General features: G+C 34.8%; 1 protein-coding gene across 1 annotated transcript in view; it reads left to right on the top strand.

The window, feature by feature from the left end:
• LOC132706022 (inhibin beta chain) overlaps nt 1–26,983 on the top strand; it is a 115,697-nt gene that overhangs the window by 86,347 nt on the left and 2,367 nt on the right. Inside the window, exons 2-4 of the mRNA XM_060677065.1 lie at nt 3,646–3,857; nt 12,079–12,370; nt 22,780–22,858. Coding sequence (XP_060533048.1) covers nt 3,646–3,857; nt 12,079–12,370; nt 22,780–22,858 — 583 coding nt within the window. The remainder of the gene's footprint in view (nt 1–3,645; nt 3,858–12,078; nt 12,371–22,779; nt 22,859–26,983) is intronic.

The raw sequence follows: 26,983 nt of genomic DNA, 5'->3' as shown, positions 1-26,983 counted from the left end.
CTGGTATACATAAAAGCTAAGGCGATTTTGAAATACATAGGTTCTATGTTACCAAAATGGTATTTATAAAAACCTTCGTAGCATCTATAACATTATAAGTAATCGTAATTAAAAACTATTAGTGAACAAATGTCTACGGTACACTGGCGAGGAAAAAGTTTAGGTCACTCAGGAAATTAGAAATTTTTCGGACCGAATCGTAGATCTAGCAGGTAGTAAATTATTTTTTCTATTCCCGTCTGTAAAATACCTAATGACCCACCGATCTAGTGTGCCGGAAGGGTCACTTTACCACGTCAGTTTCGTTTCCCATGAATCCGATCCACTTCGGACATTTCCGGGATTTTACCGCACGGATTTGGAAGCGATCGGATGTTTTCGGAGATATTTCCCACGCTTTGAATTTTGACGTTTGTCAATTCTGACGGTCATGTCGGTGAATGTATTCGTGTTGTTTTGCGAAAATGTAGTCAAAAACTAAAGGTCGTAGAGAAAGTATAGATGGCATACTATATTATTGAATTTATATTTATATAATTAATTGGAAAATTGGTTTTCATAATTTTGTCGTAAAACAGAAAATGTCTAATATAAGGAAAGCAAAATTAATTTTTATTTGTAATTATAACAACTAGTAGCAATTAACAATATTGAGAAATCCTGAAAATTAAAAACGTGTAATCAGTCCTCTTGCGGTTAAGACTACTTGTAATCGACGAGGCATGCTTCGAATTAAATTACGGATTACGCTCTGGTCGATGTTGGATTCCTGCATTAGCAACTCGCTTAGCTCTTGGGCACTTCTTGGAGCTAGTATACGTCTTCGATTAGTTCGTCTCATCTCTTCCCACACTGACTAACAATTCCGGAGGTGACGGCTCTAGCATTATAGCACATAAAAATGACATCTTATCATCATATTATCATCCAGGATTTCCGTAATGTACCTGTGAGCTCTCAGAGAGCGGTGCTGTATAAAAACTCTGTGCGTGTTTCCGAACTGATTTCCGCCCAAACCATAAATGTATTAGCACCATGTGTTCAAGTCCTTTTTTCCAGGTCTCTTCGACATCTATCTGGTCCAATAAGGCAAAAAAGGAAAACAGTTAATGTTGCCATTCGCAGACAAGAGAATCCATTAGCACGAAGCCTTCTTTTGACAGTACATTCACTAAAATTAACATTTCTAACCTGTTGAAGTTGGTTTCGAAACCAAACAGCAGAAGATGTCCGGTTCCACACACTTGCGGACACGAAAAATCGATCATCCCTTTGGTTGGTAATCCTTCTACGACCTAATCCTGGTCTTCTAGTGACCAAGGCAATCACCTCGTAGCGTTGGTATACACCAACAATTCTGTGGGTTTCCGGTTTTCCTCGACCATCTTGTAGTAATGCTACACTTGTAGCCACACCAATAGGATGTAAATTCATTATGACCAGTAAAATACACCTTAGATTTAAAATACTGCAAACAAACAAAATTTTATGGCGATAAAAGAACCATACACTGGAAAGTACCCAACACACGAACTTTTAATTAAGTTATTTCATAAAAAGTCGAAAGTGTGCTGACAATAACTTGTAGCAAAAACCGACGATTCGGTGATTTTTTTTTCAACTTATTTCCAATTTTTGGAGCGATCTAGATTTTTTGCTCGCCTATGTACAGTTATAACCTCACTTTTCAGTTGTTGTTCATTTATTTGTGCGTAGAAGAAGTATGTTTGGGTTTCTATCAATATCTAGATATCATTTAGAATTAAACTAAACATGGTTTTGCATTTACTCCAGTCCCATCTTTGACGGTCGTTTCAAGTGCATGAAAGTCCAGGTTTTATACCAGATAAAAAGTCGCGCTTTCGCGACACTGTCCTAGTTTTTTGTATAGGATTTTTTCCGTAGAATCTAATAGAGTAATTTGTTTTTTACTTGCTCTAACCGTTTTTTAGTAATGAAGCAATGATATATATTTTTAAATGAACACCCTATATATTATTTTTTAAATTAATTGGAAATCATTTTATTTTTTCAAAAATGTATTTTAGTATAAAGTTGTTTGGAAAATGAAACCTAAAATTCCTTTTTTTTTTTGGCAAAAATGTTCTAGAAACTTCGGAATTATATCACAACAGATAAGGTTTTTAAAGGGACTTATAATTTTTATATTATAGGAACGTGTTTTCTTTCAAGCTTTCCAGATATATTTGCTCTTCTGAAAATAAATCTAGTTAGTTAGGCACGGATCATTTTTCAACCACGTTCTAAAAATTATTCGAAGGATAAGAGCTAGTAAAGAGAAAAAATGTATTAGGTTGCAAACACATAAAAAAGCAGTAGAGGTACCAAAATCGACTGCCCAAAGAATTTTTAAAATATACAATATATACTATACTATACAAGTTCAAATTTTAATCTTCATAACACGAGGAATTGATCGACAGAAAATGACCATTTAATTTTTGAAAGGCCCGACAAGGACGCTTTGGGGTTATTCATTTATAATTCTGGACTTTTAAGACCATTTTAAGATTTCAACTTACCTTAAAAATGGATAGGTACCGACGGACCTGTAAGATGGCCTCCACGATATCCGAAACTTTCAGTTATAGATTTTCTTTTTATGGGGATGTATGCAAAATAAAGTACAAAAAACTCGATACTAGGCTGTAGCAGAACTTCGAGGGGAAATTGATTTAACTTTCGGAACTCTAAATGACATTCAAAAAACGAGAAAAATGTACGAGTTTTGCATTCGAGAAAATGGTCTCTAATTTGAATAACAGTTTTAGGTATGATATTATGTTAATATTAATTTAATGTAACAATGTAATGTAATAATAATAAGTTGAAAATTATTGCAAATAGTAGATCATAACGTACAAAACAAATTTAAACAAATGAATTTTAAATTATTGAGTTCCTTGTATGTTAATAATTGTTTACTTGGATATAGTTTTTAATAGAATTATCATAAAATAATATAAAATTAATTAAATTAAAAATAAAATATGAAAAAGGTTTATATACTTTATTCTAATATATATTTCTGAAAAGCTTAGATGATTTCCAATTACCATAAAAAAATATGTAGAGGGTATTAAAGCAAATTACGTTTTTTAAACTGTCAATAACTTAAAATACAACGCAGACACGAGGGTGGTCAAAAAATCGATAGTTTCGGATTTCACCCTGTACCTCAAAAACCAACTGTGTAAAATAAAAACCCCAAAAATTGGATATCCGGTACTTCACGGGTTTTGCGAAGTAAACTATAAAAACACAAAACAGTAAAAGTCTTATTAATGCTGTATATTTATAAATTCTTATAAACCCGATATAAATACACGTGACCCTATAATAAAACATTAAGCTGCCCAAAATATTAGTTGGGGATAGCAATCCAAACCTCGAACCGTATCGGTGCCGAGCAAATAACTAAAATAACAGCGGTTAACCGGAGTGTCCCGATAATCCGGGGTTATCTGCTGATTAAACACGCAGATTTCGGCCGCATTGTTTGCATTTCCGCAATCCGCATCCAATATGTCGCGGCATTGTTCGGTTAGCAGTATCGAGTCAACATTAGAATCCGCAGTATATGCGAATTTTGCACGTTTTAACGCGTTTCCCGTCTCGTTCCAGGCTCCAGAGTCAACCAAAATAGACTGTTAGAGTTCAAAGTCAGTCCAGAGACTAGCGGGCAGATGGGCCAGGAGTTCCGCGTCAGGGAGGCGGTGCTGTGGCTCAAGGCGGACATGTTGGGCCGCAGTTTCGGCAAGTGCCGTTCGACGGACATATTCGTTTTCAAAATCATATCCAATAGATTGCCGGAGTCAGTGACGCTTAGTTCTAATGTAAGTACGACCGCTGCGCCTGTACAGAGTGTGTCAAATTTGACACTATTATTGCAGATGGGTATCAGATATCAGATATCAGGGAGTTAAAGTCTGTTCATAGATATATGAAAGTGACTAACTGATACGAATTAAGGAAAAAAGTTGTAAGAATGAAATAGCGCCGGTGTGGTTTTTTTAGGAAAGATACTAAACAATATTTATTTATTTATGTATGTATTTATGTTTAAATCTAAAATAAAATTACAAATTATTTTTATTACCTACTTTAATTACTTAAAATTATTCACATAATATAACAGTATCACTATCGCTATCATCGCCTGTTCTAATTATTATTTGTTCTACATTATTTGCAATATGGATATACGATTGTTCTGCTTTTTCTATATGTTTAACAGAATTTGCCTAACTTTGTGGAACCATGTTAAAAAATCCGGTTTCTATAAGTTTGAGGACATTGGAGTTAACACGGGGAAAAACATTGTTACGACGAATGGCAGATTTCAGTGGATGCCAAATATGTTCAATGGGATTAAATATACAGTGGTAAGGTGGAAGCCTTAAAACTGTATGCCCTAGATTTTTTACATAATTATCACAGATGTATCCTTTTGTAGGATCAAGCTTTTTAGAACCTCAATTAATTGCTTTTTGGTAAAATCTTCGTGAAAATAAATGTCGTTATTATACATGTAGTTTTGGATTGTTGCTTTTGTGTCACATGATGATAACTTGCATTGTCCATTACAATGACGCTATTAGGAGGAATGTTTGGAACTAGTTTGTTTTTAAACCAACTTTCAAATAAATCAAATAATCCAGAGAAAAATCTTTAATATTTTTCGCGGACAGAGAAAGTCAATTTGGAATCCAATCATTTTTAGAGCCAGCATGCAAAATAGTTATTCTTTTACCTCTTTTTGATGGCGCGTTTGTTTTAGACTTATCAGTTGAGTCAACGCAACCCAACCAGGTTTCATTCAAGTAAATAATTGGCCTTTGTTGTTGTCGGTAAATCCTAATTTTTTCTAGATATTCCAGTCGTCATTTCCGAATTCTAAAAGATTCCATTAAAACTTGCCTTTTGTCAATTTTTTTAATTTAAAACCCATGTGTTGAATACACTTTCATAAGGTAGTTCTGCCACATTTAACACCGGTTTCATTTTTTTCAAACCTCCTAATTAAGATATCTAATGTAGGCATACCTTGTTCCTCGTATAACAGGTAAATTTTAACCCGTATTATATCTTGATCACTTTCATCTACACTCGAGAAAATGTCAGCATCGCTTCTTCATTCCTCCCTGAAATGGGATTATTCACAATTTTCCTTACAGTTGCAGAATAATTACTAATAAACTTAAACTAAGTAGTATACCAAACCAAGGAATATTAAACATAGGTAGGTAAAAAAATTATTTTCTATTACGGACCACAATTTTACCTGAATTTAAATTCTGAAACTTTAGGTAATAATCTTGTTGCATTATATGTTATTGACCACACTTGGATAATCCCATTCAAAAGCAATTGGTCACTTTCTTATATCTATGAACAGACCATACCCTTGACAATGTAAGTTCTGAATTTCTCCTTGTCTCATCAGGTGTACCGCAAGGTTCAGTCCTTGGACCTATATTATTCTTAATTTATATTCCTGATATTTATATATCCATCATGTTTCAATCTGGATTTGCATAGCTTATTTCTATATTCTTCTAGGCATAATCTTCAACTTAATGCTAAAAAATGCAGTGTAATGTTCTTTTATCCTAAACCTAACATTGAACAAGTATCCCAAATGAATTTACTAATTAACGGTGAACGCTTAAAAGTTGTGAATTGTAATAAAAACCTTGGATTTATATTTGATTGTGGAACAGGTATCTTTGTTGATGAAAAAGTCTTATTTCATTTTCCGCCATTTATACAGGCATAGAACTGTCCTTAATTTCAGTTTACGAAAACTTTTAGCTCAATCACTTGTCCTTCCGATTGTGAACCATGGTTTAGTCCTCTATTACCCATGTCTTGATAGTATCAAAAAAAAATTAATAAAAATTGAAATTACTTTCAAGTACTTTTTGGGGTCTACGGTTTTGCAAATTATTAGCGCATCCAATCCGTTCTACTTACGAGCTAAATTACAGTTTCGTAATGTTCAATCAGTGGCTTTAAGGTACCCCTACAGACTCTCGCTGCCACGATATCGTTTATTTTTGTTCCGCAGATCATTTTTTTTATAACGCTATTGTAATTTTTATTAGTATACCCGATTCAGTAAAATCACATTCAATTAAATTCTTTAAAAAATATTTCCCGTTGAAACTAACATTTTCTCAAATAATTTGATTTTTAATGTTATTCTTTTTATTTTTACTTTTAATACCTGTCTATTGTTTCATATTACTATTACATTTATCTATTATACTATATTAAATTTAATTTAATTAAGTGGAGTGGCTTTTGCTAGACTTCGCCTCTTCTCTACTGTATATTTGTATATAACATTATACAACAATAACGGGACCTTTATTATTTATAATATTTATTAATGATATATCTGATTCTTTCCCAGACAATTATGTTTCCTTATATGCCGATAATACTGCTGTGACAATATCCTCTAGGAGTCTGGAAAATCTCACTTCCTTGGCCACTAAGGCAGTAAGTGGTATGACCCGATATTGTGAGCGTAACGGTATTTGATTGAGTGGGACATAAATGATTGAAATGAGCAATAAGAAATTCGAGGGTAACTGAGTGGTGTTAATAAAAAACAATTTTTAACATCAAGAAAGAAGCAGGACAAAACAAAGGCGGATTTAAAAATCCTACCTCTATAAAAAAGCGTACAATTTCTAACTTTATTTGTCATTTATAAAATTATTCTACGTGATAGGGATTTGGCAATTTTTTTTAAGTACCTCAGGTAGATTATTGAAAGATATAGGCAGGTATTTAAGGTCGATCAAGAAACATCACAGACAAAATTGAAGTATCACCGATTTAGACAAGAGTTGGGTCAATGTGGGTCATACGATTAATTATGCTTGGTGCCACAACATCAGAATAGATCGCAGAGACGCATTTTTAAAGGTTATAACATCAGGTCTTCAAGAAAAAAACATTTTTGTTGACGACTTCCACTTGAAGTCAGTCAGAAATGAGTGCGGCAAATATGAAATAAACAAAATAAAAACACGCTCAAACATGGAGGTATAGAAAAGCGATTCATGTTCTGTGCTTGGTTTCAAGAAGTTGAACGACATTTTCTATCCAAGGAGAATTTTATTCAGTGAAGACGCAACATTTACTTCTAATGAGGTTGTATATTCCAAAAATCGTCATTGGTGATATTTCAGAACGAATGTTTGGTGCGGTATTTTAAATAATGAGAGAGTGGTCAATGCTTTTCCTAAGAACTGAAAACGGGCAGCATGTGCGGAGGAGATCATTTTGTTTTACTTTTTATTGTCAAACTAGACCACTTAAATTGTAATTCTATTTTAATCTATCAGAAAAGTAATTATCTTTGGTCGTGTTTTTATCGCAAGACTCTTAGTTTTGAAGATATTCCGGATGTCTTTTAATTATTTTAAATGCTTTGCTTTTTGAAGCCACCATTCAAATATTCCTTTGTAAATTTATTTTCTCAACAAGCAAGATTTATATCCGTTCATTTATTCCATGTTATGTCAGTTCTGTACCGTATAACGCTCAATTCTGTTCCACAAATATATTCAAATAACTCACTAAAATTCTTCTTCTTATTTTAAGACTATGTCTTGTGTTTCCAAGGAAGCAGCCTAAGTTGTAACTCCGAGGTCCAGCTCTCATACCAGCGCTTTGGTGGTCTTCCACTAGGTCTGCTTCTATTGGGTCTCTCTTCCTTTGCGATTTTCGCCAGTCGATCGTCTTCCATGCTCTTCTTCTAGTTCTGACCCATCTCACTACATCCGGAACGTCACACATTCTTCTAATTTCATTGCTCCTTATTCTGTCTCTTAGCGTTTTCCCTGTGATTGAGCGTAATGTCGTCATTTCGGTCGTTCTAAGAATCTGTTTAGTAGCTGCAGTCTCCGCCCTCGTTTCTATGGCGTATGTCATAACTGGTCTAACACAAGTTTTATATATCCGTGTTTTGCTTTCGATACTTAAGTATTTATTCCTCCATATCACGGTTACTTCTTGTTTCAGGTTCCTATTGCTCCTGATGTTAACCCCTAGATACTTAAAAGACATAACCTGCTCCACACTTTTATTATAAATTGCCAGTTTGCATCTTCTGGTTTCTCTCGCTATTGTCAAGGATTGTGTCTTCTGTGTCGATATGATCCTATTGAATTTTCGTGCAGCTGTTTCGAATCTGTGTAGTAGTAGCAAATTATCTTAAACTCATGTTTTCCCATTCTGTATCCTCTGCCTGCAGTTTTGACTTCTTCTATTATTTCGTCCATTATAATGTTGAAGAGTACTGGACTGAGGCTATCTCCTTTTCTGATCCCTGTTGATACTGATATTTTACTGGACAGTTCATTGTTTACCCTTACATACGTGCTATTTCCGCTGTTCATGTCCCGAATGATGTCTATTGTCCTTTGGTTTACGTCTCGTTCTTTTAGCAGCTCAATGACGTCATGTAATCATGTAATCACTAAAATTATTTATCAAAATTTAAACATTTTTGCTTTTCATTTCTATTCATAGGCCTGGTACCCATTTTCAGTATCTATCGCATTATTTTATAAAGTAGACCTAAAATTTTCTACTTTCCAAATATTGATTAATATAAGACTTAAATGAGACGTGCTTTATGAAATATCGTGTATTTTTACCCTAATTAGTATAGACAAACAATGAACACACTGTATATTTTGATTTCAGATGAAAGTCGTTGTAAACCTTATTTCCAAAATATGTCGGTATTTGTTTTAGCCATTTTTGACTTAATAATAATAATAACAACAATAATAAAGGCCTCTATTGATACAAAAAAAGTTAAAATGGTAGAAATAAAATGTATATTAGCTAATACTCTAGGCGTTTCAGTTGAAAGAAAAAAACCTTAATGCATCAGTTCCTAAACTGTCTGTTCAGCTAACCTATGAGTTGATTTTTAAACCAGACACAAAAATTATATTATTTATAAAAAAGAATAACAATAATTTTTCAAAAAGACTTCCACATGCTACTATAATACTTTTCACAAAAATTCCTGGATTCCTCCTGCGTCTGTTTTTGTTGAGTCGAACTTGCTACCGTTTCGCCAATCATCCTGTTGGTTTCTTCAGAACTTCAGAACAGATTGCTGAGTCCCATATTAGTGACAGAGTTGAGTCGCGGTTAAGATTGTTAGATCGCTTATAGATTTCTATAGACTCTCGGATATTTTCGTTGGTAGAAGAATTTATGTCCGGTTTTGTGACTGTGTTTGGCAACGGCTGATGAGTTTACTTGTCTTAGTCTTAAGGACCTTTCAAGTTGTTTAAACCTAGTTGCATCTATGCTGATATTGAGAATGAACAAATAAATAGGTACTGATTGTCAAGAAGAGTGTGTGAACATTATTTACTAATTTTACTTCTTACTAATCTTATAAACATTGCGGCGATTTATGCTATGACAGAGTAGGACAAGAATTTGGGTTTCACCTAATATGCTAAAAAGATGTCATTTAAATCTGTATAAGGACCAACTTAGGAATTGGATATATCTGTTAATAGATTCAGATTCTAGATTGTGACAGGCAGAAATGTGCCTGTCCGTCACTGCGGCCCAGAGGATCTATCGTGATTCTCTCCACAGCTATAGCGCATTTGACATGATTCACAATTGAAGAGTGTCCAAGGAACCTTCATGCTTTGATCATTGGCCTATTAAGTTTGATATTACAGTCCCCATATCGAAAGCAACACCGTTCAGAAATCCCCAGTACAGAAAATGGGAAGGATACTCAGCAAATCTTGAGGAACGTCTACAGAGGATGACGTTTGAAATCAGGAATGTGGGGCAGAAATCTGTTGAGCAAGGCGATAACCTAGGCAGATCATCAGAACTGTCTAGAAAAACCTGCAATCAAAAAACAGTTTGGTGGAACGGGAAACTCAGGAAACTAAGAGATACGGTGAGAAGTTTAGTCATTATGATACGAAGAAAATTTACCAGCACTATGTACGAGAGAAGCCAAAAGGCTATCAAAATCGTGGATAACTGGTGTCAAAACAACTTACAGTTAACCCGAAGAAAACAAGAGTTGTTCCAACAGACGAGTCCTCACACTGAAACCGATAGTACAAGCAAACAAAGTATTTAGGAGCCACATTCTCAAAGGCTTACTTGGAAAACGCACATTTAAAGTATCGCACTTAGGGCAACAAATGTGCTAGGAAGGTGCAGAAGAAAAACTGGGGCCTAAACACAAAACTGACACTATGGCTATATTTAATAGCAGTAAGACGAATTATAGCGTACGTAGGTAGCAGTTGTTGGGTGTTGGATGGAGACTGTAAGACAGCTGAGTAGCATGTAAAGGCTAGGGAGTCAGTCTGTGCCAAAACCAATACAGATCTATATACAGATCTGTTAATAGCGTTTGCAATTGCAAATGAAAATGGACGTTTGTAAAACCTTGATAAATGCTTGGGAACCAGAATTGTATATTTGTGGCTAATATAAAGATGATGGTCATCAGTTCTAAACTCAGTTTATTAGAAAGATATGGTGGAGATCTTAAATTAATAACTATGTGATAAAAACAAACTGAATGAATTAACCTTCTATGCTACATACAAAGTTTAATTTTCTGACAAATTTTCTGAGATTTTTTACTCCATGTATTAGTCGGAGAATTTTGTATTTTTTGTATGCGTTCAGTATCTGCAACAGTTATACAATAATTATAACACAATAGCCAAGACTTAGGAGTCATATAAGAAGTATTTTTAAAGATTTAAGAAAACGTCTATTTTGAAATATGATTTTTAATTTCCTGCAAGCTTTTTGTAGACATTTGTAAACATAAACTGCGAATCTTGGGTCTTCGCCGGTATGTAAACCCAGGTTTTTAACAGATGTAATTACCATCAAAAATAATTCCCACGGATTTGCTGTTATCAAGGTTTAAACAATGTTCTTTCGAAAATTCGTCTATTTAACTCAAATTATAATTTATTGTTACCACTACTTGCTGAGATCCTTATTGTTTAAACGTAACGTGCAGTTAGCTGTGTATCATCTGCAAAAAAGTGATAAGAACATGACAAAAAGAAAGTGGAAAATTTAAAGCATAAATTGAAAATACTTCAGATCCTGGGGACTCCCTTTTTCAAATCCTAGAATTTAGAAGTTTGATGTCTATAATTTGATAGCATAACTATAGCCTCATTATAAAAGCTGATATAGTTTAATATATGTAGCTTAGTAAAAGATGATTTAAAGTGTCCTTTGTGTAGAGTTGAGCAATATAGTAACTGCAATAACTGCCTTTTTGCAACTGTTTAGCCAGAATTGTTTTGAGGTAATATTTTATTCTTCGCCAAAGGCTTTTCAATTTATCGGTGTAAAGGTTTTTCAACAATCTTTCAAAGGTCTTGGAATATGAAAAATTATTAGAAACTTTGCGAGTTTACAATACAAAAATTAATTATATGAGTTATGTATATTAATAATAAAGTTAAACAATTCATTGGTAAGTATGTCCAGCCACAAATTGATTGTTCAGTATCAGCTGGAAGATCAGGTATGAAGTTCAGAAAATGACTATTAAGCTCATTGACGTTCGATAACTCCGACTAATAACTCTCTTGTGGAAGTTGCATGCTTGTTATTTTACAACTTCGTATTTTGTATAGCTTTAAATTATACCATAACCCTTTTGGTTTCTTTGTGTTAAATTTTTACCTATGAAACTCTTTTTTCTCTCGTTTATAAAACTTTCTACTTCAGTTAAAGTATAGAGGGCGTCCTATTTTTAAAGAAGGTGATGATTTGCTCAGAAAATAATAGAGAAAAAATAATTGTACTGAAGTGGCTTTTACTTGATGAAACTCCATTTAAAATAGTTAAATAAGAACAAATGTTGTTCAGATTTTCACATAAATATATTTAAATAATAATTCATCCTATTTATGAAAGGTTTATAACCAGGCCTTCTAATAAACTCTGCAGTAGTACATAGTACGAGTCCGCATAAACTGAGGTCGATTTTGATTGCAGCAATTCGAACGAGTAACGGACGAACCCGTATCGATGGCCCTGGACGAGTCGCGAAGCGGCTGGCAGAAGATAGACCTGACCAAGACTGTTCGAAACTGGCTGTCCGAAACGAGTAACGAGAAGCTTAGGCTGTTCGTGGATTGCAGCTGCTGCGCCCACTGGCACATACACCTCTTCAACGATGAGAGGGACAAGAGGTCCAGCGCAAATCGCCCGTTCTTGGTGATCCACACGGATCCCAACACGACGAAGAGAGTGAGGAGGAGAGCAATAGACTGTTCAATAGATTCAGGTAGATTTACTGCTTGTTTGGTTAGTTTTGCTATTCCGCTGCGTTTGTGGTGGCTATTTATTTCTTTCATTTATAATGAATTCCACGGACAGAATCTATTTTTAGACAAACATTTTCTGTTGCAAAAGTAAAAAAGTAAAAGTAAATGCTCATCTCACAAGTTAATGTTTCAAAGACTTTGTGATTTGATATTTCTCATATTTTTTAACTAATAGACAATTTTTTTTTTGTTTTTATCGCGCAACATTTTTGAATTAATTATTGACATGTCATACTTATTGTTTTAAAAATAGGAACATCACAGTACGTTCCAAAAATTGAAATTATTGGCGGGGATTCTCCGAAAGTAATATAGCTTCTGCGATTCCCTAATATGTGATAAAAACATAGCTGCGTTTGTTGTAGGCAGTTGTTGCGCGAGGTTAGTGACTTAAATTTCTTTTTAAAATGTCATGACTCAGTAAAACGACCCACATCATAGAAACGGAGCAGGAATTTTTATAACACCGGAAATTGAGAAGCATGTACTTAATTTTGTTCCAATAAGCGACAGGATACTATTAGTACAACTAAACGCATCTCCATTTAACATCAACCTAGTACAGGTATATGCTCCTACATCAGAAAAACAACATGATAACGAGGTGGAAAACCTATATAAGCAACTTAGTGTACTACTGAAAAGCTTAAAAACTAATGAAATCACGTATATAATGGGTGATTTTAATGCCAAAATTGGCAAAGGCAAAAGATCAGATCTGGTTGGGGAATATGGTCTAGGAGAGAGTAATGCACGAAGAGAGAGGTTGTTTGATTTTTGTCAAGAATACAATATGGTAGTAAGAAACACATGTTATAGCTTTTCAACACAGGCTATATACTTGGAGAGCCCCTGGAGAGAACCCAACATACATAGTGAGAAATCGAATTGACTACAACCCTTTAGTCGCCGCCGTAAGAGTTAAATTAAAACGGATAGAGAAGAAACACCAGCAAAATAATTACAGTATTTCAGACGTCAACAAAAGTAAAATTGAAAAAGATGTTAATCATTACATGAGAGAAATGAAAACTACAGAAAATGTTGATGAAACATGGGAATTATTCCGTAAACATATGACCAAGATATTAGAAGCACATGGAGGAACAAATTGACACAAGAAACAGAAATGGATGACAGAAGAAATATTGGACCTTATGGAACAAAGAAGACAATACTAGAACAAAGCAGTAGAATACAAAAGGAAACCAAGAGAAGTAAAACAAAAAATACGAGCGGTTAAGGAGAAGTGGATGACGGATAGATGTTCTAAAATGGAATAATTTGAAAAAAAACATGTACAAGAAAGTTAGGGAAGTTGCTGGCTTATATAACAAAAAGGCTGCTAATACTATAGTGGATAATACAGGAAAAAACTGTTGTTGATGAACAAGGAATCCTTGAGATATGGAGTAAATACGTAACCGAAATGTTTGAAGACGACAGGCCAAATATACAAGATAATGTAAATCAAGATGAAAGACCAGAAATCTTAAAATCGGAAGTTCTACATGCTATAAAAACAGCCAAACCCAAGAAAGCAACGGGACCAGACAACATTCCAACAGAGCTCTTGCAGATGATCCACGAAGTAAAATACCCGAGGAATGGTTGAAATCTGTTTTTATAGCCCTTCCGAAAAAACAACAGGCGAAGAGATGCGATGAATACAGGTTAATTAGTCTCATGAGCCACACACTTAAGATCTTCCTTCGCATAATACATGTAAGAATAAGAAGCCGGTGCGAAAGGGATATAGACGAAACCCAATTTGGTTTTAGAAACGCACTTGGAACCCGCGAGGCACTTTTTGCCCTAAACGTCCTTCTACAAAAATGTCGTGACCAATGTAAAGACATCTATGTGGCTTTCATCGACTACGAAATAGCATTTGATGGGGTTCAACACGATAAGCTTTTTAATATATTAAGGACCTCAGGTATCGATGGTAAAAATCTACGTATCAAAGAGAACTTGTACTGGAACCAAAAAGCAGTGGTACGATTCGATGGAAGATTAACCCGCGAATGTTGCATTCAACGAGGAGTCAGACAGGGATGCATTCTCTCCCCGCTATTATTCAACCTTTACTCAGATGTGATTTTTAAAGAGGCTCTACAAGATAAAGACCATGGAGTGAAGATCAACGGCGAACTGATTAATACTATTCGGTATGTCGACGACACGGTAATCTTATGCGATAGTATCCAAGGCCTTCAAGAGCTGTTGGATTGTGTAAACACGACAGGACGGAACATGGGTCTAAAAATGAATGTCGCTAAATCAAAATTTATGGTATTCATTAAAACATTGAGAGAGTTACCCATTACAGATATCTTGGATGCTATATCACAGAGCAACTAGATTCAGATAAAGAAATCAAATGCAGAATAGAAACAGCTCGCACAACTGTTCTGAAAATGAAACCATTCTTCTGCAATGATAACTTAAATCTCAAATTGCGCCCAAGAATGATCAAATGCTATATTTGGTTTGTGTTGTTATATGGTGCAGAGACTTGAACTCTCAAGACCAAGGCAATGTGGTTGCATAGAAGAATGCTCTGAAAATCATGGACCACTCTGCAGACCAACGAAGCAGTTTTAAATAGAGCAAGTGCCGTCCGTGAGTTGTTTAACACAATCAAAATACGAAAAATATCGTACCTGGGGCATGTTCTTAGAGGGGATCGCTACAAACTCCTTCAACTCAAAATGCAAGGCAAAATCGAAGGTCACAGAGGTGTTGGAAGAAAACAAATGTCATGGCTAAAGAACATCTGGGATTGGACCGGAATACGCAGTGCCGACCAACTATTCAGATTAGCTGAAGACCGTGAAATTTAGACGTAAAATTGCACCACATAAACGTAAACCATACTGCGCTTATTTTTAAATAAAAATTTTTTATTACGACAAACCCCTGGGCGCCACATGTTATTTGCAAGGTATATGAAGAAGCTTTAGAAGATTGGAATAATGCACCCATACCATAGCTACCTTTTAGAATACCTATGATATGGAGAGAGCCGACAAATCACCATGGTGACTGTTCTTTCTGCATGTGCAATCCTAAAAATTTGAAAAACGTTGAATAACAATTACCTAGATGTCCTAATACCTGACGATCCAGCCAATTTAGAAGACGATAGCAGTAGTTTTTCTGATCTTAAAATAGATGAAGTTACCCTTAGTGATGTTGGTGATATAATAATAATAATTATAATAATAATAATAATAAACTGTCTTTATTGAAAATCAAAAAATTGCCATATAAGTAATAATACACTACTATAAGAACAACAGCACTAACACGCTAATTGTCAATAAAATACACACCCGTATATACATCGTAAATACAAGTAGACGCACATCATAAACTCATACGCTTTTGCTAGATATTGGCGGGCCTAATAAACAATATCAACGCTTTTTTGAAGGACTTTATTAAAAGATCTCTGGAAAATTACCGAAGTGTGTCTAGGAACGCAATATCGTAAACAATGACGCGTGTCTCGATTATGAATATCATTTCCTCTGCAAAGTTTATCAAACAAGTACGACAGGGTCTTGTTGGGGTTTAGTAAAAAAACAAAAGTGGTTAACTGAACTTTATATCGGTCCTCCAGGTTGAGCCAACCCGAATCAGAGAGGCACTGTGAAATATGGTCATAGAAGATTGTAACTAAAACGAATACAAACATTCTGAAGTCGTTGAAGTCTCTCCTTATCTCGAACAAGTATGGCTGGAGATTAGACAATACTGCAATAAGGGACAAGGGATAAAACTAACATATCACAGAATTTAAGTTTGTCTTCTTTATCGAGAAAATGTTTATGAATATACAGTGTCCTCAACTTATAGAAGGATTTTTTGTAACACCGCGCCAACTTGCTTAGAAAACCGCAAGTCACCGTCATTTAGCGTAATCTTAAAAGAGGCGTTTTTTACCTTTTATTTCCAAATAATAACATCTGCGTTTTGTTAGTATTCAATAAAAGGTTATCAGCCGCAGATACCTCCGAAATTATTTTTAAATCTAAATTTATTTTAGTAGCGGCATTCAAAGCTTCACTAGCAACAAAAGATAAATATAACTGAGTATCATCGGCGTATTGATGAGATTTGCAAAATTTAAGAAAAGTAGAGAAGTCAGCTGTATAAACTGACAACAGAATAGGTCCCAGAATTCTCCCCTGGGGAACACCCCTCTCCAAAGCCTTAATGAGTATTTTCTATAACTACCCTTTGTTATCTCTGACCAAGAAACTTTTTTTAAAAATGAAAGAGCAGTACGTTTTATCTCGAAGAATTCCAGTTTAGCTAGGAGTAGGAAATAATCCAAGGTGTCGAACGCTTTGCTATAGTCCAAGAGTATGAACCAAGAGTTTAATTTAGAATCCGCTGCTCTCAATAAATGATCAGTAACATGAAGCAAGGCAGAAGTAGTGCTGTGAAGAGGTCGAAAACCAGATTGAGTGTCGGGGGAAGATTTTGCTATCGCATAGGAACTGACGAAGTTGTTTAGCTGCAATTTTTTCAATAATCTTTGAGATAGTTGGCAACAAACTGATTGGTCTAAAATCGTTAATGTCACTTGGACACTCTCTCTTTGGAACGGGTATAATTTCAGCTTGCTTCCAAGAGTCCGGAAAAACCCAAAAAAAAAAGAAAAATCGATGAAATCGAATTTTTCGGAAGTATCTGCGCTCGTATAAAAATTTTATATCTCGGTAACGGTAAGTATTACGGGATCGCCGTTGGTACAGAAATGATCACAGACGAAAAAAAAATATTTTTTTTCTGTCCGTTCTCCGTTCTCTTGTCTCTGTTCTCCGTTCTCGTCTTTTGGTTTTCCCTGAATAACATTCGAACCGTCGGAGCTATAAAATTGAAATTTGCCTCCCTTTTAACCCTCCACGAGGCACATAACTTATAAAAAATGGCTCTGATCCGACGCCGGTATCCGTCTTTTTTTCGCGACTATTTTTTGCAACTTACTATGAAACACGATAAGCGTCCGAAATTTGAAGCAATCGACTTCATATCTGGCACATTTATGCAGCTTTACCCCTTGACGGAACCTGTTGAAAATGGGGGGGCTGGGGGGCCGGGAAGTATTTAAAAAAAAATAAAAATCGCGTGTCGGTTTACAAAAAAGACCATTTTTCAAAAACGGTTTTCAAGACCGAAAAAACTTGAACCAGAAGACGCAGAGGAAAGACTCCATAAACTTTTATTCTTGACAATTTTTCAAAAATATACAAATTCAAAAAATCTGAAAATTTAAAATAATTTCAAATCTGTGTTTTAGGTGTCAGTTTCTTTTACATGACGATATAGTCCAAATAGACAGCTTAAACTTTTATACTTACGGTTTTTAAGTATTGTACAGGGTGTTCGCGATATTCCGTGCAATATTAAAGAACATAATAGGTACTCCAAATTTGCAGCTACCGACTTCAGACTTAGGAGAGAAGTAGAAGTTTGGACCCGCATTTAGACTCTTTAAATTGGGAGCTATAAAATAACGCGAAGTATTTTTTTTTGTTTTTGATTTTTTTTTTTGTGGTTATTTTGGCATCCAGAAAAACATCTTTTCCTCCAAAGGCATTCATCCGATCGGAAAAATTTTACATCTGTGATAGGTGGGAGAGCCGGCACTATAACTTTTGTTTCACTCATTTTTTTGATTATATATAAGGTGTTTTAGTTATGAGCAAAAATCTAAAAGCCCCGAAAATTGTTCTTTTAGAGAGTAAATTATTAACCGTAAATCAAAATTCGTACAAACAATAGCTAATCCGTTCAAACAGTGTTATAGGCCGTATCAAGGGCTACAATTTTTGTATTTACGGTTTTCGTCTATCACATACGCTGTTCGAGATATTTGAAATAATCCAAATGAAAATCACTATTTGCCGCCCTCAATCTAGACGCGATGACGTCATTTACAATTACCACGTATTGTATGGTTTCAGAAAACAAGTAGTTTTTTGATAAACCATTTACTCCATTGGAAAATTCGGATACCAGGAAACTAAGGAAATCCAGAGCTATATCCTCTATTTCGAACATTGTTCAAAGTACTCCAAAAGTTTTTAGGATCAGCCTCAAATGTACTTGCTGTTACTCGGCTCTCACAAAGGAGTTCACAACATTTCGTAATTCTCTATACTCGTTGAAAGCAATATCTGACTTAAGACGTTTGTATCCTAAACGTGACCTATTTTTAAGTTTTATTGAAAGTTTAAGGTTTTCGGTAAGCCTAAGGGCTGGGGGTCTCTTAATTCTAGAATATCAAATAAATAATTCATATTATTCGTAAGAAAGTCAACTTGTACGTTTATATCAGCAAAAGAGTATAAAAGATCCCAGTTAATTGCTCTAAGACTATTCATAAACAATTCGTTATCGAATGCCGAAAAATCTCTAAAGGTTCGAAGAAGGGATGACGCTCTTGTTGCAGCTTGAGAAAACAAGAAACAATACAGTGATCTGAGATATCACTCATATCATGAACTTCAATATTGTCACATATGGATAAATTGGAGGTGGTACCTCTGACCAAGATATTTTTTTAAAATTGAAAGAGCAGTTTTTATCCCAAAGAATTCCAGTTTAGCTAGGAGAAGCGATCTAGAGTTTCCAGTAACCCGAGTGGGCCTTGTAACTAGTTGATGCATGCCGAAGTTGGTGAGAGTATTTGAAAATCGAAAATAAGCGGGAGTATTAGTTTTTAACAGATCAACATCGAAATCTCCGCCAAATATCAACAAATCAAGTTGAGGAATAAGTGCGGTAAGGACGTTTTCCTGAGGGTCGAGACATTCAAGTAAGTTAAATGTTGAAGGTCTATCAACTGTTCCTAGGCACAACGTTTTCCCTTCGATCTTAATAGACAACCATAATTGTTCTAAACTATCATTATTAATATATTCCGATATATCTAAGCTTTAACTGTAAAATGACTGCCATAATAAAAAGCTATCCCTCCACAACTTATTTCACGGTCACGCCTTACAATGCCATAACCATCAATATTTAGACAATCATTAAGTACAAGAGTTGAAACCCAAGTTTCCGAAAGCCCCACAAACTCAAGTCCGGAAGCCAACATAAATTGGGAAAAACGATCAAAGTTAGAATAAAGTGATCTTACATTTAAATGAGCCTAAGCGCTAGACACGCTTATCCTAAACAACTAAATAACTAAACAAAAATAAGGATACGCCTAAACAAAAGAGTAAACAAACATGACTTTGGGTCAAGCAAATATCGTTCAGCATAAAGGAATGAAGGTTCTCATAAATCCCATAAAAAGAAAAGCATTTAAATAAGAAAAAATAATTAAACTGATTCTACAAATACCCATTATTATTATTTTTAACAAATAAATAAAATAATCTGCAATAACGAGACGAGATCCCACAAATCCCATACACTGAAAAGCAAACAAATCAGTAAGTCTCGTGTTAACCAGTTCGCAATATAAATCGCAAAAAAAGAGAAAAAAAAACGGAACGAGATCTAACTTCAGATAAAGATAACACAGCTGTGCCTATTATACTAACTGTTACAACATTACAAATAAGTCAGTATAGCAAGAGAGCCAGATCTAATATTAGCATTTTAATATTTAATAAAAATTACCATAGAAAAGTAGGATAACTGAGATATAAGCGAATTTGTATGAAATAAACAACAAGTTTAACGATAAAAAGTAAAATAAAACGATAAGTTTGTCTCCAGGTCAAAACCATAGCTGTACCGGAGTATAAATACATGGGCATACTCGTTCAAATAAAATATTTTACCGTTGGCGGACGAGACCTGTCTATGTCCGTATCTAGCTTTAGTAGCTGTGAGTAGTTTACGCCTTTGAAGAGACAGATCTTCGTAGACGGAAGTACCCGTACCTTTAAGGTTCTTCTAGCACTAAAAACTTCGTTCTTTTTAATATAGTTTACATCTTTGAAGAGACAGATCTTCGTAGACGGAAGTACCCGTACCTTTAAGGATCTTCCAGCACTAAAAACTTCGTTCTTTTTAATATAGTTTACATCTTTGAAGAGACAGATCTTCGTAGACCGAAGTACCCGTACCTTTAAGGCTTTTCTAGCACTAAAAACTTCGTTATTTTTAATATTTGATATAAAAGTAACCAGCACTGTGGGAGGTTTTTGGTAGTTATCTTTCCCCTTAAGCCTAAAAACAGAATCTATCTGACAGAAAGAACAAGAGATTTTCAGAGTATCCTTTACAAGTTATATCAGTCAGCAAATCCTAGTTCGGTTTAACTTCTAAGCCATTAAAACGCAGTACGTTGCGCCTACTATCTACTATACTATAGAAAATCAAACTCAAGAACTATAGTTCGATGATTTATAGTCCCTTAAAAGTTGTGGGACTTCTACTGGGCCAGCAGTCAGGATACGAAGTACCCCTGTTTTTGGTATGACTGGGAGAGTAGAAACAGACAGCAACATTGTGGCAAAAAGACTAACCAACAAGGGTTAATTTAACTCCCATATAAACAAATATTCCTCGCGATAACCTTATTAATCTGAAATTCTCATACAACTGATGACTGATGGCAGATTAAAAAGGGATAAACAAGAAAATACACTATACGAAGTTTTTCGGTCCAAAATAAATGGACTGAAATAATGTTTGAGACTTTGTTATTTAAGTTAGATTTTTTCAATTCAAGTTTCATTTTTGTACTAATGTAATAGTCTTTAAATCGTTGTATTCCAAAAATTAATCACATTTGACGGAGTGTGAGAAGAATTTTAATGTATATAGGGGCGGAGGAAACAAGGGAAGTGGAAAGAGTGCATTAAATTGAGTGCTAGGAGTTGAAATAGATGTTCCAAGGTATATAGTACGAGATAAGATAAACTGCTTTGAGGATAGAATACGGTAGTCAATAGCTTGCAGGCAGCTAAAATTTAAGAAAGTTATCAATGGGGAAAGTGAGATGAAAGAAATGAATAAGAAAGACAAGATATAAGAGTTATACAACTCGTATTCTGGAGATACCATCACCTACCCCACAAAGTAAACCTATCAAGCCAAGAAGAGTGAGTTCACAACAAGACTGGCCTACTGGGAATGGGACAGAGTTGATTCACAGGTGGTTCCAAATCAAACCACTTTCAAAGCCGGAGATAAAGCGTACTCCAAGTTCTGTGCAAGAATGCATGTAGCAAGGCAAGTAATGCAGAGGAACGTGTAGGCAGGCAGGCCTCGATACTTGTTCAAACCATATGAAGCTGCGATGTCAGGGAGCTGAAGTAAGACAACCATACCAGGTACATTTGACAAGAACCCAGAAAGCAAGGTTAAATGAGATCGATATGAAGAAACCTCCTTTCGAACCAGCATATGATGTTTTAAGTTGTCATCCGCCAGTTTGATAATGTTTTTGTTACAATTTGTGGCGGATATTCTGCTTTTGACTAAAATGTGATCGAAATCGACAGATGCAGAAAATGAAGTTTAAGTTGTTGTCTGCTTGTTTGTTAGTGTCCTTGAAGTCAATTTCGATCCAAAATATGGAGTATAAAATTGGGCGTATGCGGCAACAGATCGATTGGTCGTAGTACATAATAACCTTAACTTATAAAACGCAAGGGCGAGAGTGGAGAGTGAAGCGAGAGAAAGAAGAAAACAAAGACTTTTGTTGTTTTCCTTGTTATATTATGGTTATTAGTTTAGTGGGGAGCGCTGGGTCACAATCACCGATAGATCCATCATGCGTGCATTTCCTCGAACATATTCCTTAACCGGATTACCGTGTTCCTCCGGGCTTCCGGTCCAGACAAACGAAATATCTTTATCCGAGAACCGCGATTCTTGTTCACCGCGTCAACATACGATTGCGGGAACTCTCTACACTATAATTGAATTCAATTATCAGTTTTTGCTTCGCGAAAGGAGTGGGGGAGGTCGAATCCGAAATCCGGCCACTTTTTGGCCGAAAACGACGTTCCAGAACCGTCGCGGGGGGTAAGGCTGGTCGTAATTTATTTGGAAAATGCGCGGAGAGTCCGTATTTTTCGATACTCGCTCATTTGTGCCGGATGAGTTGCGGGGAATTTGCCAAAACGCGACTCTATCGATTTCCTTAATTCTTATGGCAAAGTTAGCGGCTGGCGCACTCAAAGTTTTAACTGCAGATCCATCGCGAAGTTTTGATGTATAATTGACTATGGGCTTCGCTCTACGCTATTAAATCTTATTGACTCAGCTCTATGCGGTGCCCCCGACGGCGATGGGGTTGGGGGGGATGATTATATAACTGTTGGATATTTGCCTAAACTGCGTTTCGTGTGAGACTGACTCGTTTTTTTTTCTTTCTCAGGGAATCAATGTTGCAAGCAGAGATTTTACGTCAGTTTCAAGGCGTTGGGTTGGGACGACTGGGTTATTGCTCCGCAAGGGTAAGCGACCACGTGATTAAGTTTTTGCTGACTTTTGTAACGAATGATCATAGTACGCATCTAGCACAAAAAGTTTAACAAAAAATTTGCAGGGTTTAATATGTAGATTTAATATTACATAAGTATTTATGTACAAGGTGTGACCCAAAAGCATAATACATGAAAGTTATATTTTTTAAATTTCAAGTATTGTTTAGTTATTTCGTAAAAAGAAAGAAGAAAATATAGAACATGTTATAATAACGTTTTCACTTGACGAAAAATTCAAGATATTGTCGTTGTATATAAAAATGAAAACATTTTTGCTTTATCGAATTTTAAACTATAAAGACATGACGTGACGCAATGCTGACGCATGACCAACTGAGTGGCGAATTAGTTTTGGATAATTCTGGTATAGCTTAGATTTTTAGATGCAAGGTGATTTTCTAAATGTGATGATACCTTATTTTTTAAACGCACATATTTTTTTAGTTTTATCAAAAATACAAGAGTTATTTGAGATTCAAAGCATGTATCTTTGATTCATTTTTTTTATTAGGCTATGGAAAGAAGTGCTCGATACTTTAGTTGCCAAACAGTTACGAATTTACGTATTTACTATTTTGATTTCTCCCTCCTATTCCTTCTGCTAAGGCTCATCTTTTCTCAAAATATGAGAAAGTAGATATAATGTGTGTAATTATCAACACACAAGTTTATTCTGACGGGCAACTAACCTTAATAACTGTAACTAAATATTATCCTTAATATTCTCATTAAAATAAGGAAATTTCGTACTATGAGATATTTATGAGATACCCTAAAGTTATTTCATGGCATGTCGCTCTTAATGAAGACATAAAAGAATATGGTATCGATATTTCGAACTCAAAAATTAAAATCGCTTACTCTTGACCACCACGGAGATGGCCAACTACAAAACTGTTAAATTAATTTGTTGTTGAGCTTTACATTTGCAGTGTTGTCGAAAGCCTTCGAGTGGTCCACCAAGAATAAATACATAAATATTGAATTGAATTGAAAAATGTTTATTTTATTCCCTCGTTTACGATAGATAGCAAGGAAGAGTTTGTTCGCGCAAGAAATTAGAGCTATCCTATTGTAGTTATTACGGTCTGTTAGTGAACCTGTTTTGGAAATATAGATGAAAGCAAGCTTGCATTACTCATTTGGCCACTTTAATGTCTTCCAGACTAGATTCTATTTCATCGTTCCAAGTTGTATATTAATTCAACACCCATTTTCTTTAATGTTTCTGCCCTCAGTCTGTCTTCCCCTTCCAACTACCTAGTTTTTAATTTCTTTACTGCGATGTCAGGATGTATGAGTTTCTTTCCTCACTCATTTTCTCTGTGTTTGCTCCTTCCTCATTGTGGTTTGGATTCCTCTGTTAAATACTTCATTTTTTAAAAGATTTTTGACGGTCACCGTGTTTATATAATCATTTTGGTCTCTTCTGCACATAGATTTTATTCGTTGGCTCTATTTCAGTTGCAGTGCAGTGCTATAATCTTTTTCTTAGTATAACCCAATGTTTCGTTACGATCTCCAGTAACTTGTTTCTCTGGTGTCTCTCTGAAGTTTTTAGGTATCTATTTTATTCTTTTATTAATGCTAAGATACTAGCTGACTGTATTATAATAGGACATGCTAATGCTAATAACGCTTTTTTCTGCTGGTAAGCATTTTTGGGCCAATAAATCAAACTAGGGTAATAGAAAGAAGATTGAAACACAAAATCAATAAATACATTCTCTTCAACTGCTCTCTGATTCACACAGAGTTTTAATTACATGAATTACATGGGCGTACACTTTTGGGTTTATATTATTGCGTCAAACTTTTTTTAAATCGCGATGATAAAGGGGTAATCTAAAGGGTATATTTTTATGTCCTCGTCTGCAAAATAAGTTTTATCATATAAATTCTTAAAACTTCCACTAGTTATTTTTTTATCAGTAGTTATCTTCAAGTAAAAGTCATGCTGACTAAGGAATTCTTGCAATACCTCTTTCTAAAGTGTTGTGATAAATAGCGTTATCATAAACTATTACAATGCCTGGTGGGATACTTAGAAGATAATTTTTTACCCAATTTTTGGTCTAATGAGCAGTCTTTAATGCTGAAAATAGCATAGCGTTGGCATCTTCTCTCGAGCCACATTGTAAAATGGATATTCTTCTAAGAAGGGGTAGATTCAAAATGCAGTTCGTTGAAGAATTTTGCCAGTCTGGGTGTCCAACCAAGTCTCGCCTAACTAACACATATTTCGCTTTTCATTGAACAATCCAACGACCTGTCAAATTTGATTCAATATGGCGTCCCAAGGCACAAAATCAAAGCAAATGACGTGTGTTTATAAGCAAAACTGGTTTTTAGCAAATGATCTTATTTTGGGTCTGTTTGTCTTTTTTTAAATATCAAAGCTTATTAATTTTTGATTTTAGTCTATTTTGCTTTTCTTGTACTATATTGCTTTAAAAGAAATATAATATGAAAAATGTTGACAATGCCTACTACAACTTGTGTTGTGGTCGGTTGTGGAAATTCGTTGAAACCGCGATCGAGTCAGTTTTTTTGTAGCGCCAAAAGAACAAACAGCTAGGAAAAACTGAAATCGATGAACATGTTTTGAAAAAGATAAGAATGAACCTACTAGAAAATCTACTCAAACGCACTTAACGATAAATGAGTTGACTCCAAAATTTTTGACAGCATAGCGTAGTCTTGTAGCCAAAAAAAATAATTGAGGTTTGGAACCAAGAAGAAAGAAAAATCGCCATATATTTTAATGCATGATACATCAAATATAAACAAATGGAAATATTATACTGGCTTTGAATATGGCATGGTTAATTTGTTAATATTTGAAAGCATAAACGAATGTGAGTACCACCACATTAAGTTGCTTTAATCAGTTGATTTGTACTTTTAAGATACATATTTTAGAGTATTAATTAACAAATGTGTGAGCTGTAAAGACCACCAAATTAATGAGTAACTTCGAGAGCTCCCATTTCATTGGTGAAGAATTTTCCCAAGAGTTCTCGCATTATGATTTTGAGCATGGTACTCAAGAGCAATTTTGGAATTCAAAATTCGGATAATTTTTTTGTTTCAAGATCATGCACAAAATCGGAATATTGCAGATTTGATACAAATATTGCACTTGATAATAATAAATATGATCCATTTTCAAAAATACTTGTCCCTCATTTTTAAAAAGGCAATGAACTTTTCATTTTAAAACACTGATCCGTATCTTATACTTTTATTTTTATTTAATAAATATGGCACTTAATTTTCAAGCACTAATCTGTCTGGCAGCTAGTTGAAGCCATTTTTCACGTAGTCAACAATAATGCTGTTCCTTATAGTAGTACCCACTTTTAAAACAAATTCAGATTCAAAGTACTTATAATCTTGCAAATTCTTGCATCCCATCATCTCCTTAGCGTAAAACCTCTGGGAAAACAACAACAACAACAATTTTACAAAAATAATTTCGTTCAATGATGACTCTCCACCTCAAAATAACTAACACTTCAAAATTCACCACACAAATGATTTTTTACCTGAACTACTCCAATTGTTTGTCCTAGACAGCCATATTTAATCTGGTGGTTTAGATTGCCTAATTCCGCCAATCGTTGGCGTCTCTAATGCAACTACGTTTGTCAATATTTTTAAATCTAAATGCGAGTCATGCAGAAATCGTCCCAACGTTTCACGACTGCCAGTAAATGGAACATTTTTTTTATTTCTGTTTCAATGATTCCAGTGACGGTATATGATTACATTATGCATCGCATACACTTCCCACCGAATCCACTCTGTATTGCTATTCCTAAACACATTCATTATACCTTTGTCATATCGTTTCTTTCTTCTATTATCAAAGAATCAATGCAAGGTTAACTTTTGAATGCCAGTTAAATCCACTGTCATCCCAGCGACAGATTCCATGCCCGATGTTTTTAGATGACCTGCAGACATATTTTTCATTAAAAACATAAATTATTAGAGGATTTTTTTTATTTGCTGTTTTAAAGTTTTGGAAACGTTGCCTGATGTCTTTTTAATCAATTTTTAAAAAAATACTGGACTATACTTAATAGCTAT

Source organism: Cylas formicarius, unplaced genomic scaffold, assembly GCF_029955315.1.
Source record: "Cylas formicarius isolate icCylForm1 unplaced genomic scaffold, icCylForm1.1 PGA_scaffold_8__14_contigs__length_24414737, whole genome shotgun sequence".
Lineage (NCBI taxonomy): Eukaryota > Metazoa > Arthropoda > Insecta > Coleoptera > Brentidae > Cylas > Cylas formicarius.
The sequence above is the reverse complement of the archived record's forward strand: the minus strand, read 5'-3'. Positions and strand labels throughout refer to the sequence as shown.